This window comes from Panthera tigris, chromosome D2 (genome assembly GCF_018350195.1).
Source record: "Panthera tigris isolate Pti1 chromosome D2, P.tigris_Pti1_mat1.1, whole genome shotgun sequence".
In the NCBI taxonomy this organism is placed as follows: Eukaryota; Metazoa; Chordata; class Mammalia; order Carnivora; family Felidae; genus Panthera; species Panthera tigris.
The window spans coordinates 34511366-34531860 of NC_056670.1; the positions used below are offsets into that span (position 1 = coordinate 34511366).

At 35.6% G+C, this 20495-nt stretch overlaps 1 protein-coding gene and 1 non-coding gene across 9 annotated transcripts in view; one reads left to right on the forward strand and one right to left on the reverse strand.

The window, feature by feature from the left end:
• Positions 1–19214, forward strand: part of ADK (adenosine kinase) — a 517527-nt gene extending 498313 nt beyond the window's left edge. For all 8 annotated transcript variants that reach the window (XM_007095644.3, XM_007095645.3, XM_042961034.1 and 5 more), the window contains one exon: positions 18840–19214. In XM_007095644.3, coding sequence (XP_007095706.1) covers positions 18840–18964 — 125 coding nt within the window. In that variant the 3' untranslated portion in view covers positions 18965–19214. The remainder of the gene's footprint in view (positions 1–18839) is intronic.
• On the reverse strand, positions 16290–16396 carry LOC122232204. The gene has a single exon (XR_006209550.1). It is a non-coding gene; the product is annotated as a U6 spliceosomal RNA (small nuclear RNA).
• Positions 19215–20495: the final 1281 nt, after the last annotated feature.

The following is a 20495-nucleotide window of genomic DNA, read 5'->3' on the forward strand; positions in this document are numbered from 1 at the left end:
CTTAAGGCATGGTGGTGGAACAAAAATATAGCTTTTTGGGAAAAACAAAGGTTAATTACTACCAATCACCATACTCAAAGAATTTCCAGATGGAATAAAGAGTTAAACGACCACAAATGAACTAAAAGAAAATATAGCCTGATGTTTATTCAATCTCATGCTGTGGAAAACCTCACTCAGCCTAAATTCAGTGGAAAATTTATTAAAGAAAGATTAATATATCTACATAACAATAAAAATAAAAGGCAAATGACAAAGTAAGGAAAAGTGTTTGCAACATATATAATAGATAAACTGGGACTGTCTCTTAAAAATCAGTAAAAGAAGTATTCCAATAGAAAAATAGATAAAAGTTGTCTTCAGTTTATAAAAAGAAATACAAATGACTAGGAGGCATATGAAAAGTGTTCAACCTCCCTAAACGAATAGCTGTAAATTAAAACAAGATTCTGCCTTTTACTTTTCAAATTATCAAACAGAACTTTTTAATAGCAAGAATGCTATTGGGAATGTACATTAATGAGATCTTTTTGAAAAGAAATTTGGCAGTATGTGTATAGAGCCTGAAAAATTATTAATTACCCTTAAAGAAACTTATCCTAAGGAAATTAAAAATATGCACAATGATTAATGTCATAAGAATGTTATAAAGATATTCATTGTGGTGTTATTTATATTTAAAAAAATAGAAACAGCCTAAATATCCAATAATGGGATTAAGTCAATTATGCTATATCCACATTTAAAAAGCATGATTTCTAGGAGTATTTAAAGATATGGCAAAATGATCCTAATAAACTTTTATTGCAGGAATAATAGGAAGTAGAAAATACAATAGTACATAAAGGATATATACATATATAATAGAAGTAATAGATACAATGAAAAGTAAGCATTTCTCCTACCCCAATCCTCTAATTCCCCTCCCTGAGGCAGCTTTACTTGCTAGTGTTTGTAAATCCTTCCAGAAGTAACCTGCACATATACAAGTTTGTGTATGTACACATATCCCAGTTTTTATCAAATGTGAATAATATATACTGTGTTTACTGTTCTGTACCATTGATTTTTCATTTTCTCATATCTTAGAGATTGTTTCATAGCAGCATATAAAGATCTACCTCATTGTGGCTGTTTTGTATTATTCCATTCCATGGATTTAATCTCTCTCCTTTACAAATTGATGGATTTTACTAAGCATAAATCATATAACTTTTTAAAGAAGAAACATGGTAGACATTACCTTAATCAAGTGATGAAACTTAACATCACCGAGGATGGAACAAACCAACACCATGTACCCTCAGTGAAATACCCTAAGAAGGATACAGCATCATTTCTGTGATACTCCTGCCAAACTTGTTAAACCTGAATGAATCTAATCATGAGGAAACATCAGACAAACCCAAATTGAGAGATAGTGTGCAAAACAGCTTAGCTGGACTTTTCAAAAATGCCAGTTTTGAAATGTTGAATGAGAGGGGATACTTTTCTAGATTAAAAGAGACTAAAAGGAACATGACAACAAAATGGAACTATGATCCTGGATTAGATTCTGAAGCAGACAAAAAAATCTATAAAGGATATTACTGTGACAAGTGAGGATACTTTAATATAGACTGTATATTAGATACAGTATAGTATTAATATTAAATTGGTCATTTTTATTACAAACAATGCTGTAGTAGATGTCCTTGTACTTACGCTTTTGTACACATATATGCATATATATAGCTTAGAGGCCACTTCGAATTTTTAGAAGTAGAATTGCTGAGCTTGAAGGCTTTGTACACTTAAAGTTGTTGTTTGTTTATTTGTTTGTTTTTTAAGTTTGTTTTATTTAAGTAATCTCTACACCCAACATGGGGCTCAAATTCACGACCCCAAGATCAAAAGTTGCATGCTCTTTCAACTGAAGCCAGCCAAGGCACCCCTGTGCACTTGTAGTTTTGATAGACACTGCCTAAGTGCCCTTCAAAAAGAGTGCTCATTTACACTCCAGTATATAATTATGTTCACTCTCTTTGATAATACAATGTATTAACTATTTTTATCTTTACTAATCTCTTAAGTGAAAAATGGTATCACGTTGTCTAGATAACATATTTTTAGTGAAAAAAGGCTACATGACAATATCTAATAGTATGATATCAAGATACATATGTATGTATATATACACTATATATACACACAGGGACACATATATATGCATACATGTGTATACGTATGTTTATACATCTTGGCAGATATACAGAGAAATGTTAAATGTTGTTATTTACTAATTTTTTTAAGTTTTGAAGTGGCACATTTTATAAAGTAATAGATAAAATGTATAATCAAATACAAATAATAATAATATGAAGAGGCCTCTACCTACAACCCAGCTGAGAAAGAGAACATTTACTAATACCTTTGCCTCTTTACTGCTAATATCTTTAAAGCCCCTGTATACCTCACCCCAATTTGGTTCCCCTGCACCAGAAATAAGTATTTACTAATTGTTTTCTTTTATTTTAAATTTATGATATATTAATATATTCCTAAACAATGTGAGAACTTACCTATGTTCGCATACATACTTTATTGAATTCCATCATAGGAATATGCTATGATGAATTCAGTTTGTAGTTAATGGACACTTTAGTTGTTTCTAGCTTTTAGCTATTATTACCAATGCAGCTATGAATACTCTGATACATGTGTCCTACCTAACGCAAGAGTTTCTCTAGGATGTATACGTAGTTGTGAAAATGCTTGGTCACCTTTACTAGGTAATGCCAAATCATTTACCCAACTCACTCCTCCCAATTTTAACTCCTATCAGCTTTGTACAAAGATTACAAGGCATCATCATCAAGTGGTATAGTCAAACTTTTAAGTTTTTGCTAATCCAGTGGATGTATAGTAGAATCTTTTTGTTGTTTTAATTTGCATTTTCCCTCATTACTAATAAGGTTGAGCATCTTATGTTTCCTCTAGAAAAGCTTAAAGTTTATTTATTTCGAGAGAGAGAGAGACAGAAAACATGAGAGGAACATACAGAGAGGGAGAGAGAAAGAGAGAGAGAGAATCCCAAACAGGCTCCAGACTGTCAGCGCAGAGCATGATGCAGGGCTCGAATTCACGAACTGTGAGATCATGACCTGAGCCAGAATCCAGAGTGCTTAGCTGGCTAAGCCATGCAGGCACCCCTTTCATACAGATTTTAGAATCAACTTGTCAGTTCCTCAAAACCTTGTTGAGACTGTGAATTTACATTAATCAGCAGCGCCTGTGTGGCTCAGTTGATTTAACGTCCTACTTCGACTCAAGTCATGGTCTCAGGTTCATGAATTCTAACCCCGCGTTGGGCTCAGTGCTGACAGCTCAGAGCCTGGAGTCTGCTTCATGGATTCTGTGTCTCCTTCTCTCTCTTCCCTTCCCCCACTTGTATTCTGTCTCTCCCCCTCTATCTCAAAAATAAATAAAACATTAAAAAAAAACAAAAAATTGAATTTGCATTGATCAATCTTCTAATCCAAGAACCTGGCATATCTCTCTATTTATTTAGGTCATTATAATGTTTTTTGATAAGGGCTTATAATTTTCTTCATTTGAGACTGGCATAATTTGTGTTGCTTTTGTATCTTTTTTCAAATTTCTTTTGTCTTTGTGTTACTGATATATTTTTCTCATAGCCAGCAATCTTCCCAAAGTCTCTTAAGTCCAATAATTTATAGACTATTTGGGGTTTTCTATATACAATATTCTTAACTGAAAATAATGACAAGTTTATTTTGATTTTTACACTTTTTAATTTTTTTTCTTAGTCTTATTACTCTTGTTAGGCTCTCCATGCTATATTAAATAGCATTGATTATTCTTTATAATGGGACTATGTGTGTGTTTTATTTACTTCTTAATTCTGCTGGGGTTTTTTTTCTACTTTTTCTACATCTGTTGGTTATTACTTTTACAATCAGGAAAAAAAAATCTTTTTCCTTGCTTTATTAAACTAAATAGGCTCGTAGTGAAGTCATGAGGGGTGGTCATTGTACATGTAATATGCATGACCATGGCAGCTGCTATTGCTTGAAGTCTTGTGCCTGAGATAATACTCTGTTTCACATGGTTAGTGAATTACATGGCTTAAAAACTACTTCAAACACATATACATTTGTATATATTGTCAGGTAAACAAAGTACTGTCTAAATGTATAAGAATTTAAACTTAGCATAAAATGTGATTTTTAAAGAAAATTATATATATTCTACAAATGCTTTAAAATGTTTTACTCTCGGGGCATCTGCGTGACTCATTCAGTTAAGTGTCTTACTCTTGATTTCGGCTCAAGTCATGATCTCACAGTTCATGAGATCAAGCCCTGCATCAGGCTCTATGCTTTCAGCACAGAGCCTGCTTGGGATTCTCTCTCTCCTTCTTTCTCTGCCCCTCACATCACCCCCCTCTCAAAATAAATAAACTTAAAAAGAAAATGTTTTACTCTCCAGGGTGCCTTGGTGGCTCAGTCAATTAAGTATTCGACTCTTGATTTTGGCTCAGGTCATGATCTCAAGGTTTGTGGGTTCAAGCCCCCATGTCAGGCTCAGGGATGACAATGCAGAGCCTGCGTGGGATTCTCTCTCTCTCCCCCTCTGTCTCTGCCTTTCTCCCATTCACATGTGCATGCTCTCTCTTTCTCTCTCTCTCAAGATAACTAAACTTTTTTTTTAATGTTTATTTATTATTAAAAGAGAGTGAGCAGGGAAGGGGCAGAGAGAGAGGGAGACACAGAATCTGAAGCAGGTTCCAGGCTCTAAGCTGTCAGCACAGAGCCTGACACAGGGCTCGAACTCACAAACCGCGAGATCATGACCTGAGCCAAAGTCGGACGCTTAATCGACTGAGCCACCCAGGCGCCCCAAGATAATTAAACTTTAAAAAAATGTTTTACTCTCCATACACATATTGTGGTCTACTATATATTAAAAGTCTTTGGGGACTGTGCAAGAAGTAAAGAGATAATCACTGATATGTACTTATGCAGTATCATTGGAGAAGCAATTTGAGAATAATATAAGATGCTAACACTTGTAAAAGATGAATTATTAAAAGTTCATTTTTCCATCATAGTCAGAAAAGGTACATGATAAGATTTTATTATTTTATTCTTTTTGTATTTATTGAGACTTGTTTTGTGCCCAAACATGTGATCTGTCCTGGAGAATGTTTCATGTGCACTTGAAAAGAATGTGTATTCTGGTGTTTTTGGATGAAATATTCTGTATATACATTAGGTCCATCTGGTCCAATGTGCCATTCAAAGCCACTGTTTCCTTGTTGGTTTTTGTCTGGATCTATCCACTGATGTAAGTAGAGTGTTAACGTCTCCTACTGTTACTGTATTATTGTCATTTTCTTCCTTTGCATCTGTTTTTTTTTTTCCCCCTCTTTGTGTCTGTTAATAGTTGCTTTATGTATAGATGCTTCCGTGTTGGGTGCATAGGTATTTACAGCTGTTATATTTTATTCTTGGATTGTTTCCTTTATCATTATGTAGTGTCCTCCTCTGTCTCTTGTTACTGTCTTTGTTTTAAAGTCTATTTTGTCCAATATAAGCATTGCTACCCTGGCTTTTTTTTTTTTTTTTTTTTTTTTGCTTCCATTTGCATGGTAATTGTTTTTCCATCCTTTCCTTCCAATCTGCATGTGTTTTTAGGTTTGAAGTAAATCTCTTCTAGGCAGCATATAGATGGGTCTTGTTTATTTATCCATTCAGTCACCCTATGCCTTTTGACTGGAGCCTTTAGTCCCTTTACATTTAAAGTAATTATTGGTAGGTATGTACTTATTGCATTTTGATACTTGTTTTCTGATTGTTTTTTGTAGTTCTTCTCTATTCTCTTCTTCTTCTCTTGCTCTCTTCCTTGTAGTTTGATGCCTTTTTTTTAGTATTATGTTTGGATTCCTTTCTGTTTATTTATCTTTTCTTTATTAAACATAAGAAAAAATCCATAAAGAGCACAAATATATACAGGCTAAATAACATGCTACTAAACAGTGAATGGGTCAACCAGGAAATCAAAGAGGAAATGAAAAAATACATGGAGACAAATGAAAACAAAACCACAATTGTCCAAAATCTTTGGGATGCAGCAAAATCTGTTCTAAGAGGGAAGACTATAACAATACAGGTCTACCTCAAGGACTGAGAAAAATCTCAAGTAAACAACCTAACCTTACACCTAAAGAAACTAGAAAAGAAAGAACAAATAAAGCCCAAAACCAGTAGAAGGAAGGAAATAATAAAGATTAGAGCAGAAATAAGTGAAATAGAGACTTAAAAAACAATAGAAGAGATCAATGAAATCAGAAGCTCCATCTTTGAAAAGATCAACAAAATTCATAAGCTTTTAGTTAAACTCATCAAGAAGAAAAGAGAGGGGACTCAAATAAATAAGACCAGAAATGAAGGAGAAACAAAGCCAGCACCACAGAAATACAAAGGATTTTAAAAGAATATTATAAAGAATTATATGCCAACTGGACAACCTAGAAGAAATGGGTAAATTCCTAGAAACATATAAACTTCCCAAACTGAATCAGGAAGAAATAGAAATTTTGAACAGAGTGATTACTAGCAATGAAATTAAATCAGTAATCAATCAACAGGGACGTCTGGGTGGCTCAGTCAGCTAAGCGTCCAACTTCAGCTCAGGTCATGATGTCACAATTCATGGGTTCAAGCCCCACATCGGGCTCTGTGCTGACACCTCCGAGCCTAGAGCCTGCTTCGGATTCGGTGTCTTCCTCTCTTTTCCTCCCTCACTTATGCTCTGTCTCTATCTCTTAAAAATAAATAAACGTTAAAAAATTTTTTTCTTAAACAAAAGAAAAAAAACACAAACTTTAATTCTTCCAAGTTCATAAAGTCTGTGTGGTACAGCTTTCTTATTTGATGACAACCAGAAAAAGCTAAGTCATTCTTTTTGTTGTGAATGAACAATATTGTTCAACATTGTTGAACATTGTTGAACATTGAATATTGTTCAACATTGAACACAATTCAACATTATTGTTGAATGAACAATAATGGAGTCTACTGGGCTTTTAGTTTTACCCACCATGACAACTATTGGTGAAGGAACTATATATGAAAAAGAAAAAAATGATTTACAGACTTTGTTCATTTCTTTCTAAAATACCCCTAGCTCTTAAGTCTCTTGATTAAAGCTTTCTTACCTACTGGCAATATTTATCACTTTTCTGTAAAGACACTGAGAAAATTCTAGGTATTATATCTCTTCTACAGTAACTACATGAAATGGACAAATTAAGGTAGGAAATTATATTGCCTTTTGCCCATACCAGCCATCCCACCTCTCTGTGCTTTGACGAAACTAGCTTAGCGCCTCCTCTCTGCACAGTTTAAGCCCATGTTGTGGGTCTCATCTCAGACACTACATTCATTTATGCTAAAATGGATTGTTCTCCCTAACATCAGGAAAAGAAAAATCCAAATGAAAGTAACTAGAAGGTAATAAGCATTATTAATTGCTAATGGACAGAGGTTTATTCTGATAGCTCTGGATCTGTGATTGTTGCAAGATTCAGAGCCAGCCAACACTAGCCCTAGGAACCAAATTCATTGTCAGTGAGAAACCTTCACCTACCATATGCCTCAACAGCTGGAGACCTAAGGTCCACGAAATAACCCAAATTTCAGAAAAGTCCAGAGGTCATGGAATAAGCCTTCTAATCCATAAAAGGATTAGAAAGGAGTTATACAGATCCCAGAGAGAAGGAACCAAAGTAGAAAGGCAAGAACAACTGGCTCAGCATATGAGTTCCTGGTTGGAAATCTATGTTGATATTTCTTATTCTTCAGTGTTATACCTCCTGTTTCTGTTCTCTTGACTATGTTGGAAGGCATATATACAGAGCCTTACCCTTCATTATCAAGATAACGTACTGATAAGGACCATAAGAACCAGAAAAAGGCACCAGGAAAAGGGCTGCTAGGGGACTTTTCATGTGGAGCATACATGCCAAGTCAGCTATTTAAGATTTTCTTGTTGAATTCCTGATAGGCCCAAAGTCTTTACTAAAAGAGAGGAAACTTCTTTTTTGATATATATCCGCAAGCCATATTTATCTGCTATAGTGTGTGCCAACCACACTCTAAAATTCACCACATTCAGTGAATAAGATATGAATAAGCATTTTAGTTTCCTTGCTGACACAGTATTTGTATATATTAATAGCATACTGTTATTGTTGATATTTTTCCCTTCCTAAGAAAATACTTTATTAGAATAATGTCCCCAAAATGTAAATAACTTTTAAAAGTAACAGAAGACCAAAAGTCCTTTAGAAGAATAGGAAAACAACAAACAATTCAGAGAAAGGGATTTTTTCTTTAGACGTGTAAAGAGATGTTCAGGCGTGCTTGGGTGGCTCAGTCACTTAAGCATCCAACTCTTGATTGCGGCTCAGGTTATGATGTCACGATTTGTGAGTTTGAGCCCCATGTCGGGCTGTGTGCTGATGACGCAGAGCCTGTTTGGGATTCTTTCTCTGCCCCTCCCCACTTGTGTGCACGAGCTCACTCTCAAAATAAATATTTTTAGATAAGTAAATGAATAAGTAAATACGTGGATGTTCAGCCTCACTCATAATAAGAGAAATGCAAATTAAAATTACACTGAGATATCATTTCTAACCCACTGGCAAAAATTCAAAAGCTTGACAGCACACTCTGTTGGTGAGGTTGTGGGGAAACAAGCACTCTTAAACATTGCTAGTGGAAATATAAAATGGAGGATTTGGCTGTATCTAACAAAACTGCTTCCATATTTACTCTTCTACTCAGAAATTCTACTTCTAGAAATTTATCCTGAAGATACACCCCCCTACACCAACACAAAAATATCTACACAAAAAAATACTGTGGCATTCTTTGTCATTGCAAAGCATTGGAAAGTATATGAACATCCAGGTGATCAAAATTAACATCACCAGTGACTAGCAATTGGACATAATGTGCTTCAAAATATAATACCCTGAGAAGGACACAACATAATTTTGTAATATTCTGGCCAGAAATGAATATTCTAAATTAAATCATGAGGAAATATCAGATAAACCCCAAATGAGAATATATGCTTCAAAAATGTCCCTGTCTCATAAGTCAAAGAAAGACTGAGGAAATGTTTGATATTAAAGAAGACCAAAAACACAAGAAACCCTATACTAGATTATATGCTGGAAGGAAGTACAGTGCTATGAAGAACATTATTGGGGGGCACCTGGCTGACTTAAGCAGTAGAGCATGCTGCTCTTAATTTCAAGATTGTGAGTTCAGTCCCCACCGTGAGTGTAGAGATTACTTAAGAATAAAAAAAAAATCTTTAAAAAAGAATATTATTGAGTCTTTGACAAAACTGGAATATGGAGAGTAAGATTAGATAACAGTATTCTAACTGTGTTACTGAAGTTGATAACCGTAGTTGTATATGAGAATAGCCATATTCTCAGGAAAGAAACACTGATGTATTTAAAGGTAAAGAGCCATGATAAATGCAACTTGCTCTCGAATGGAGAAAGTTTATATAGGAAAAACCTATATAAAGAGAGGGTATATATCCACAAAGGAGCAAAATGTTAACACTAAGTGCATCTGGGTAAAGGATATATAGGTGCTATTCACATTATTTTTATTCTTGCAACTTTTCTGTGAATTTGAAATTATTTCCAAATAAAGGTTTTTATTCAGAATATACTTTAGGTTAAGTAATAATTAAAAATTCTAACTTAGAGGGGCGCCTGGGTGGCTTAGTCAGTTGAGCATCTGACTTTGGCTCAAGTCATGATCTCACGGTTGGTGGGTTCGAGCCCTGCATCAGGCTCTGTGCTGACCGCTCAGAGCCTGGAGCCTGCTTCAGATTCTGTGTCTCCTTCTCTCTCTGCCCCTCCCCTGCTCACTCTCTGTCTCACTCTGTCTCTCCAAAATAAATAAATGCAAAAAAAATAATAAATTCTAACTTAGGGGCACCTGGGTGGCTCAGTTGATTGGGCATCCAACTTTGGCTCAGGTAACGATGTTGTGGTTTGTGAGTTCGAGCCCCGCGTCAGGCTCTGTGCTGACAGCTCAGAGCCTGGAGCCTGCTTTGGATTCTGTGTCTTCCCCCCTCTCTCTGTCCCTCCCATGCTCATGCTCTGTCTCTCTCTGTCTGTCAATAATAAATAAACATTAAAAAAAATTTTTTTTAATTCTAACTTAAAAAATTATATTCAGTGGAAATGCAAACTGGTGCAGCCACTCTGGAAAACAGTATGGAGGTTCCTCAAAAAACTAAGAATAGAACTACCCTACAACCCAGCAATTGCACTACTAGGCATTTATCCAAGGGATACAGGTGTACTGTTTCAAAGGGGCACATGCACCCCAATGTTTATAGCAGCACTATCCACAATAGCCAAAGTATGGAAAGAGCCCAAATGTCCATCGATGGATGAATAGATAAAGAAGTTGGGATATATATATACAATGGAGTATTACTCGGCAATCAAAAAGAATGAAATCTTGCCATTTGCAACAACATGGATGGAACTAGAGGGTATTATGCTAAGTGAAATTAGTCAGAGAAAGACAAATATCATATGACTTCACTCAAATGAGGACTTTAAGAGACAAAACAGATGAACATAAGGGAAGGGAAACAAAAATAATATAAAAACAGGGAGGGGGGCAAAACATAATAGTCTCTTGAATATGGAGAACAAACTGAGGGTTACTGGAGGGAGTGTGGGAGGGGGGATGGGCTGAATGGGTAAGGGGCACTAAGGAATCTACTCCTGAAATCATTGTTGCACTATATACTAACTTGGATGTAAACTAAAAAATAAAATTAAATAAAAATTAAAAATTAAAAAAAAAAAAAATAGAACTACACTATGACCCAGCAATTGCACTGCTAGGTATTTATCCAAAGGACACAAAAATGCTAATTCAAAGGAGCACATGCACCTCTATGTTTATAGCAGCAGCACTATCGACAATAGCCAAAGTATGGAAAGAGCCCAAATGTCCATCAACTCATGAATGGAAAAAGAAGATGTAGTATATATATTCTGTGGAATGTTACTCAGCCATGAAAAAGAAATGGAGTCTTGCCATTTGCAACAACGTTGTTGTAACTAGAGTGTATTATGCTAAGCAAAATAAGTCAGAGAGAGACAAATACATGATTTCACTCATATGTGGAATTTAAGCTACAAAACATGGGGCACTTGAGTGGCTCAGTTGGTTAAGCGTCCAACTTCAGCTCAGGTCATGATCTTGCAGTTCACGAGTTCAAGCCCCAAGTCAGGCTATGCACTGATAGCTCAGAGCCTGGAGCCTGCTTCAACTTCTGTGTCTCCCTCTCTCTCTCTCTCTCTCTGCCCCTCCCCCACTCGCACTCTGTCTCTTTCTCTCTCTCTCTCAAAAATAAATAAACATTAAAAAAATTTAAGATACATGGGAATGCAAGCTGGTGCAGCTACTCTGGAAAACAGTATTGAGGTTCCTCAAAAAACTAAAAATAGGGGCGCCTGCGTGGCTCAGTCCGTTCAGGTCATGATCTCACGGTCCGTGAGTTCGAGCCCCACGTCGGGCTCTGTGCTGACAGCTCAGAGCCTGGAGCCTGCTTCGGATTCTGTGTCTCCCTCTCTCTCTGACCCTCCCCTGTTCATGCTCTGTCTCTCTCTGTCTCAAAAATAAATAAACGTTAAAAAATTGTTTAAAAAAACTAAAAATAGAACTACCCTACGACCCAGCAATTGCACTACTAGGCATTTATCCAAGGGATACAGGTATGCTGTGTCGAAGGGGCACATGCACCCCAGTGTTTATAGCAGCACTATCCACAATAGCCAAAGTATGGAAAGAGCCCAAATGTCCATCAATGGATGAATGGATAAAGAAGTTGTGGTATATATATATATACAATGGAGTATTACTTGTCAATCAAAAAGAATGAAATCTTGCCATTTGCAACAACATGGATGGAACTAGAGGGTATTATGCTAAGTGAAATTAGTCAGAGAAAGACAAATATCATATGACTTCACTCAAATGAGGACTTTAAGAGACAAAACAGATGAACATAAGGGAAGGGAAACAAAAATAATATAAAAACAGGGAGGGGGGCAAAACATAATAGTCTCTTGAATATGGAGAACAAACTGAGGGTTACTGGAGGGAGTGTGGGAGGGGGGATGGGCTAAATGGGTAAGGGGCATTAAGAAATCTACTCCTGAAATCACTGTTGCACTATATGCTAACTAATTTGGATGTAAATTATTTTAAAAAATTAAATTAAAAATTTTTTTAAAAAGAAAAAAAAGCAAAAAAATTTTAAGATACAAAACAGAGGGACATAAGACAAGGGAAGCAAAAATAAAGTAAAAACAGAGGAAGACAAACCATAAGAGACTCCTAAATACAAAGAACAAACAGGGTTACTGGTGGGGTGTTGGGTTGGGGGGGGAAGGGCTAACGGGGTGAGGGGCAATAAGGAGGACACTGGTTGGGATGAGCACTGGGTGTTATAAGTAAGTGCTGAATCACCAAATTCTATTTCTAAAAAAATAAATATATTTTGATTTAAAAAAAAATTCTATTGAGAAACATTACAGTAAGTCAAATAAGCCAGACACAAAAGAACAAATATTGTGTGATCCTATTCATATGAGGTACCTAAAATAGGCAAATTCATAGAGACAGACAGTAGGGGAGCAGTTGCCAGAGGCCAGAAGTAGAGAATTATTGTTTAAAGAATATAGAGTTTCTGGTGAAGTGATAAAAAAGTTCTGAAAATCGATAGAAGTGATAGTTACACAACATTGCAAAATAATCTTAATGCCATGAATTGCACACTTCAAAATAGTTAAAATGTTAAATTTTAGGTTATGTATGTTGTACACAATAAAAAACTATCTTAGAATATTTATCCATGTGATAAAATGATTCCCTATGATTCATAAAACCAAAGTTCTCTTTATTTAAACCATTCTACATAACTTTTAAGATTCACACACACAAAAAAAGATTCACATCAGCTACTTTATGAAGGGTCCACTTATAATTGATTATATAACATCTGTAGTTCACCTCAGTTGGTTTTTCTAAATAGATTATTGAAAACTGTTATTCACCCAGGGCAAAGGTCTTAGCTTTTTTCTGCATCCTGGCTTTCCACTTGTCAAAGCAAATGTCTCTTCAGAGTACTTCACTTCAGTCATCAACTAGCTATTCTCTTAGAAGGAGGATGCTGGTGCTTATGCTTTACAAAAATATTTCATAAACATAAGCTTTCCTTTTTCTCACAAAGATCATACCAGAAGGAATGAGGAAAACAGATGTTGCTTATAAGGCTTCTAATAGACGTGTTTCCATTTGTAAGCTGATCTGACTCTGAATTTGGCGTCTGCTCCATTCACTGTGTGGGCTGAGCATTTTAGCCTCGCAGCTTGGCGGAAAGTTAATATTGACCTTTGACTGTTACCTGAAAACTCAATGATAAAATACTCTTACTAAACCTCTTGAGGGAGTGACTTCACATTCTAAGCAAATGTCTTCAAAATATATCACTCCATTAACCAAATTAACTTTATTATTTGGTTGGGAATACTTATTTTACTAGATACAGAGCATTCCCCACATCTAACAGGAAAAAAGCTTGTGTGGTCAGAAAGGTAGAGAAGAAAGGACGTAAATCTCTTATAATGCTCTCTACAGGTCTTTATACCACAGCTTCTCAATTAATCTTCACCCCCACCAGGCTGCCAGGGCCTAGGGAACAGCCTGGAAGTCTGGCTACAGAACAGTTTCTCATTATCATCCATTCTTCTGAGTATTTGAGTCTGCTACAACAGTTCAGGTTTCCTCTGGAGGGAAAGTAGCCCCAGATTCTTCTGTTCTTGACCTATCTTATTTGTAACTACAACACTTTCTCTTTTTTTTTTTTTTTCATCTTTTATAGTTTTATTGTACTATGGTATACAGTAAACTGCACATATTTAAAGTGTACATTTTTGCAAATGTTAACAGAGGCATACACCCATGAAACCATCACTATAGACATATCCACTACCCCCATGCTGTTTTGTAATCCTGCCTTCCTGCTTCTTCTCATCCACATCTGGATCATTTCCAGTTTGGGGAGATTACAAACAAAGCTTTTGTGAACATTCACTACACATCTTTAGTGTGAATATATGCTTTCACTGACCTTGGGTTAAATACTTAGAAATAAAATGACTAGGTCAAATGGTAAATGTATGTTTAACTTTTTAAGACACTGACAAATGGTTTTCAAAGTGGTCTTATAATTTTATGTTCCCACCATCAGTATATGAGGATTCCAATTCACCCACACCATTGATAACACTTGTTATGGTCAGTCTTTAATTTTAGCCATTCTAGCAGGTTGGCAGTAATATATTATTTGGCATTTGTTCATCTTCTTTGCTAAAATGTTAGTTCAACACTTTTGCTCATTCTTTATTGTGTTGTTTCTTGTTATTGAAGTGTAAAGTGTTCAATTTGACAAAGCGCAGTTATTTTTTCCTTTATAAAATTTTGTACTTTTTATGTCTTACTTAAGAGATTTTTGGCAAATTCCAAATCACTAAGATTTTCTATGTTTTCCTCTCAGAATTTAATGGTTTTACCTCTTACATTTAGATCTGTGACCCATTTCAAATTAATTTTTGTAGATGATGTTAAGTAAGGGTTGAAGTGGTTTGTTTGTTTGTTTGTTTTTTCAAATATGCCATCCAGCTGTTCTAAGAACATTTGTTTAAAAGATTATCTTTTCGGGGCGCCTGGGTGGCTCAGTCGGTTGAGTGTCCCTTCTTAGGTTCAGGTCATGATCTTGCAGTCCAGAGTTCGAGCTCCGCATCAGGCTCTGTGCTGACAGCTTGGAGCCTAGAGTCTGCTTCAGATTCTGTGTCTCCCTTCTCTCTTTGCACCTCCCTCACTCATGCTCTCAATCTCTCTCTCTCTCTCTCTCTCTCTCTCTCTCTCTGTGTGTGTGTGTGTGTGTGTGTCAAAAATAAATAAATATATTTTTTTTAATGTTTAAAAAGTGTTTAAAAAAGATTATCTTTTCTCCACTGGATTGTTTTGATAGTTTCATCAAAAATCAGTTGATGATATAGAAGTAGGTTTATTTCTGGACTCTGTGCAGGTGCATTGATCTGTTTGTTTATCCTTATGCCAATAGCATAGTGTCTTGATTATTTTAGTTCTGTGATAAGTTGTAACTAAAGGAATCTTGTTTTTCAAAGGTGTGTTTTGACTAATCTTAGTCCTTTGCATTTCCACATAAATATTGGAATCAGCTAACAGTTTCTATAAGAAAGGCCTGCTGGAGGGGCGCCTGGGTGGCCCAGTCATGTAAGCACCTGACACTTGATTTCAGTTCAAGTCATGGTCTCACAGTTCCTGAGATCAAGCCCCACGTTGGGTTCTGTGCTGACAGCATGGAGCCTGCTTAGGATTCTCTCCCTCTATCTCTGCCCTCCCCTGCTCACATCCACATGCTCTCTCTCTCTCTCTCAAAATAAGTAAACTTAACAAAAAAAACTTAAAAAAAAACAAAACGAAAGATAGGTCTGCTAGAATTTTTATTGGTATTACATTAAATCCATAGAAAAATTTCTTAGAGCTGTTAACAATATTGAATCTTCTGATCTACAGACACTTTATATCTCTCCATTTATGTAGGTTTCTTTCCTTTTTCTTGGCATTGTTTTGTCATTTACAGTGTGCAGGTCTTACACTTTGATCAGGTATTACACATATTTGATAGTATGTTAAAAGGGTTTTTTACTATCAATTTCTAATTGTTCATTGCTGGTATATCTTGCTGTATATACACACACAGTATGGTGTGTATATAGTATGGAAATTCAGTTGATTTTTGTATAGTGATCTTGTACCCTGCAGCCTTACTAAACTCACTTAGTAGTTCCAGTAATTTTTTTCTAGATTCTATAAGATATTCTACAAAGGCCAGGAATTTCTCAATCTCAGCATTATAGACGCAGTAAGATATTTAACAGCATCCCTCTTTCTACTTATTCGATACCAGCAGCACCCTCTACCCTAGCTGTGACAACCAGAAATTGCCAGACCTTACCAAATGTCCTCTGGTGGGGGGCAAAATTACCCCCATTGAGAACCATAGACATAGACAAACATGCCGTCTGCAAACAAAGACAACTTCCCTTCTTTTTCCATCTTAATGCTTTTTTTTTTTTTAATATGGAACACTTCACGAATTTGCTTGTTGTCCTTGTTCAGAGGCTATGCTAAGCTTCTCTGTATCGTTGCAGTTTTAGTATATGTGCTGCCAAAGCAAGCACTTGATACCTTTTATTTATTTATTTATTTTTCTAAAATGTCTGTTTAGGGACACCTGGGTGGCTCAGTTGGTTGAGCGTCCGACTTCGGCTCAGGTCATGATCTCGCAGTCTGTGAGTTCGAGCCCCATGTCAGGCTCTGTGCTGACAGCTCAGAGCCTGGAGCCTGCTTCGGATTCTGTGTCTCCCTCTCTCTCTGCCTCTCCCCCGCTCATGCTCTATCTCTCTCTCTGTCAAAAAAAAAATAAACATTAAAAAAAATAAAATGTCTAAGATGTCTGTTTATTTATTTTGGAAAGAGAGAGCAAGGGAGGGACAGAGAGAGAAAGAGAATCCCAAGCTGGCTCCGTGCTGCCCACTCAGAGCCCGACACGGAGCTTGATCCCACAAATCATGAGATCATTACCTGAGCCAAAATCAAAAGTCCAACACTTAACCAACTGAGCCACCAGGCGCCCCAACTTTTATTTATTTCCTTTGTTTGCCTTAGTGTACTGCCTAAAGTGTTCAGTACAGTACACTGTTTAAGAGCAAACATTTTTGTCTTGTTCTTGATCCTAAGGGGAAAACATTCCACCATCCACCATTAAGAATGATTTTAACTGTAAGTTTTTCATAAGTGCCCTTTATCAGGTTGAGGAAGTTCCTTTGTATTCCTAGGTTGCTGAAAGTTGTTATTAGGAATGTATTTGGATTTTGCCAACTGCTTTTTCTTCTTCTATTAGATGATCTTATGGTTTTCTTAGTTATGGTAAATTACATTGATTGATTTTTGAATGTTACACCAACCTTGCATTCCTAAGATAATAATAATTTATTATCTTTTTTAATATACTATTGGATTTGCTTTGCTAAAATTTTCTTTAAAATATTTGCATCTTTTTTTTCTTTTTTTTTTTTTTATTTCTTTTTTTGGTATCAGAGTGATGCTAGCCTCAAGGAATAAGTTGGGAAGTATTTTCAGTTTTCTAAAGAGGTTATTGTATAGCATTGATACTATTTTTATTCCCTAAATATTTGGTAGAATTCACCGGCAACAACATCTGGACCTGGAATTCTCTTTATTGGAAGCTTTTTAACTATAAATTCAATATGTTTAGTAAGTACAAGACTAGTCAGGCTATCTATTTCTTCCTGAACTTTGATAACTTGTGTCTTTCCACAAATTTGTCCAGTTCATCTAATTTACCAAATCTATTGGCATAACGTTGTTAATGTTTCTTTGTTATTCTTTTAGTGTATGTAGATTCTATAGTGACATCACATCTCTTATCCTCAATAATGTCAACTTACATCTTCTCTCTCTTTTTTTCCCTGATCAGTTTGCCTATTAATTTTGTCCTACTTAGACTCCCAAATCCATCCTGTCAACTCAATGAGACTGTTGAACTCTCCCTAGGTTGTTGTTTCTTGTGTTGTGGCCTGGTAACTCTCTCTAGGTGGTAAGCTAGAGCAATTTTATAGTTTACCCCATTTGTTTCCCTCCCTTCATGAATCTTTTACGGTATTTGAAAAACTTTCCTTCATATACTTTGTCTTTAATGTTAGTAGTTTCTGGAAAAGGATAAATCTGGTTGCTTTTATTTTATTTCTTTGTGGTCAGAAACAGAAGTCCTTAACACTATTTTCTACTTTATCACATTTATTTTAATGTCAACTAGTCCATGGCACTTGACTATAGAAATTATTTCACAGTTGCTTCTGGGAGTAAAAGGGAGATGTAAGGTCCTTTATAACTTTTCAACTCTTAAATTTGTACTTGGAGAGATATCAATACGATAGAGTTTTGTGCAAAAGCATATGCTAGGAATAACAACACAGAAGGAATCCAGAGAGATGGAGTGAGGGAATAACTAATACCTTCTCAGCTGTAAAGACCCAAGATAATATTATTTGGCCGGTATTTCTTACTCACAACCTCTTAATCTCAAAACTAAAGGAAAGTGTGATTATACTTTTGGCTTACAAAGACTAGAATGACTTGATGGTGAATTGTCATGTCCCAACTTGAGCTCTTTAAAAGAAATGTTGAGGAGGGGCGCCTGGGTGGCTTGGTCGGTTGAGCGTCCGACTTCGGCTCAGGTCATGATCTCACGGTCCGTGGGTTCGAGCCCCGCGTCGGGCTCTGTGCTGACAGCTCAGAGCCTGGAGCCTGTTTCGGATTCTGTGTCTCCCTCTCTGTCTGCTCCTCCCCTGTTCATGCTCTGTCTCTCTCTGTCTCAAAAATAAATAAACGTTAAAAAAATTTTTTAAAAAATGTTGAGGAAAACCTGTGATGTTTGGGGGAAGAATTCTTCCACATGGACTCTAACACTTGGAGTTTAACACTTACTATCAAGACTGAAGAAAGAGATAGGTACATAGACCACTTTTTGGCCTGACCCAATATGACATTTCTGACGCTATTAGACAATACTCATGTTCTTCCCTTTTGTCTGTGTTCCAGGTTTTCTGTCTCAGCTGGTCTCTGACAAGCCCCTGACTGAATGCATCCGTGCTGGTCACTACGCAGCAAGCGTCATAATTAGGCGGACTGGCTGCACTTTTCCTGAGAAGCCAGATTTCCACTGATAGAAATGCAGGAAATCCAAGCCCAGTGGAACAGATACTGCCCTCATTGCTTCCTGAGAATTCCCATATTAATAAAGAAGAAAATTATCTGCCATCTTTTCCTACTATAATAATATTCATTCTTAATTTGGAGGGTACAGTAATTCTCAGTAGAATCTTTATTCTCTCAACAACCTAAAAAAATAATGTCTATTTCCATAGTTTGATAGTGCCACTTAAATGTTGATTAAACAGGAATATAACATTTCAATGGAAATTTTTATTTCATTTTCAATTACTTTGTAAATTCATGTGTATTTAGCAAATTGATCAGTTTTTTTACATTTCTGCTTTGAATGCAGATGTGATTTAATATAATAGATTTTTAAACAGGACTTAATTCTAAAACATCAATCTTTAGCTTTTTATACGAGTATACTTAATTTAGGAGTATGTGTATGTATATATGTATGTGTGTATGTGTATACATACATATATGTGTACCACATATATAAATGATAAGTGGTCAAATAAGGTACAGAAGAATTTATCTTGCCAAGTTATGCCAAATAACCTCTTTAGTGCATTCTCAAACATGTAATAAACTTTGGATAATTAAATAATTTGCCAAATTATAAGTTATAGTATTCAAATTATAATCTTATATTTACCTATGGTACTCTGTAATTTGATACAAATAAAAACTTGTCATATAGGAATTTCCTTATGTCTTTGCCCTGTTCTCAACAAGATAAGGAGGTTAAGATCATTATTTAATACTGGGTCCTGAAATGATATCTAATTCATTGATGGTGATAGAAAGAAAAACAACATAATACATTGAAAAATAACTTAGTACTTGAGACCAATAAGTCACTGTTTTAAGGAAGACAAAATTGCATAATAGAACCTCTGGAGTCAAACTTAATTGCCTTTATATAACCTGGGGCAAATTACTGAGCCTCTTTTACCTTCATTTTCCTTTCTATAAAATGGGATAATAACTCCATGTACAAGATCATTGAGATGATTTGAGAGAAAATACCAAGTATAAAATGCTTGCTTGCTGCCTGCCTAGTAAGTGCTTAATAAATATCTGCTATTTTTATCATTATGATTATTATTGTTGAAGAAGAAAAAGGTAATATTGATAACATTGAATTCAAGCCATAAAAAAGGGTTCAAGTTTTTGTTTGTTTTATGTTTAGGAAAACTTTAAAGTATGCTATGCTTGCTTGTCTTTTTCTTTTTTTAATTGAGATATAATTCACATACCATAAAACTTCCACTTTAAAATGTACAATTCATTTCATTTTAGTGTATTCACAAAATTATACAACCATTACCATTTTTATCATCCCAAAAAGAAACACTGTATCTCCTGATTCACCATACTCCCCATCCCTTGGCAACTACTAATCTATTTTCTGGCTCTATAAAATTTGCCTGTTCTGGACATTCATAAAAATGGAGTCAGTATAATGTGTGTTCTTTTGTGTCTGGCTTCTTTCACTTAGCATGTTTTCATGGTTCACCCATCTTATAACATGTA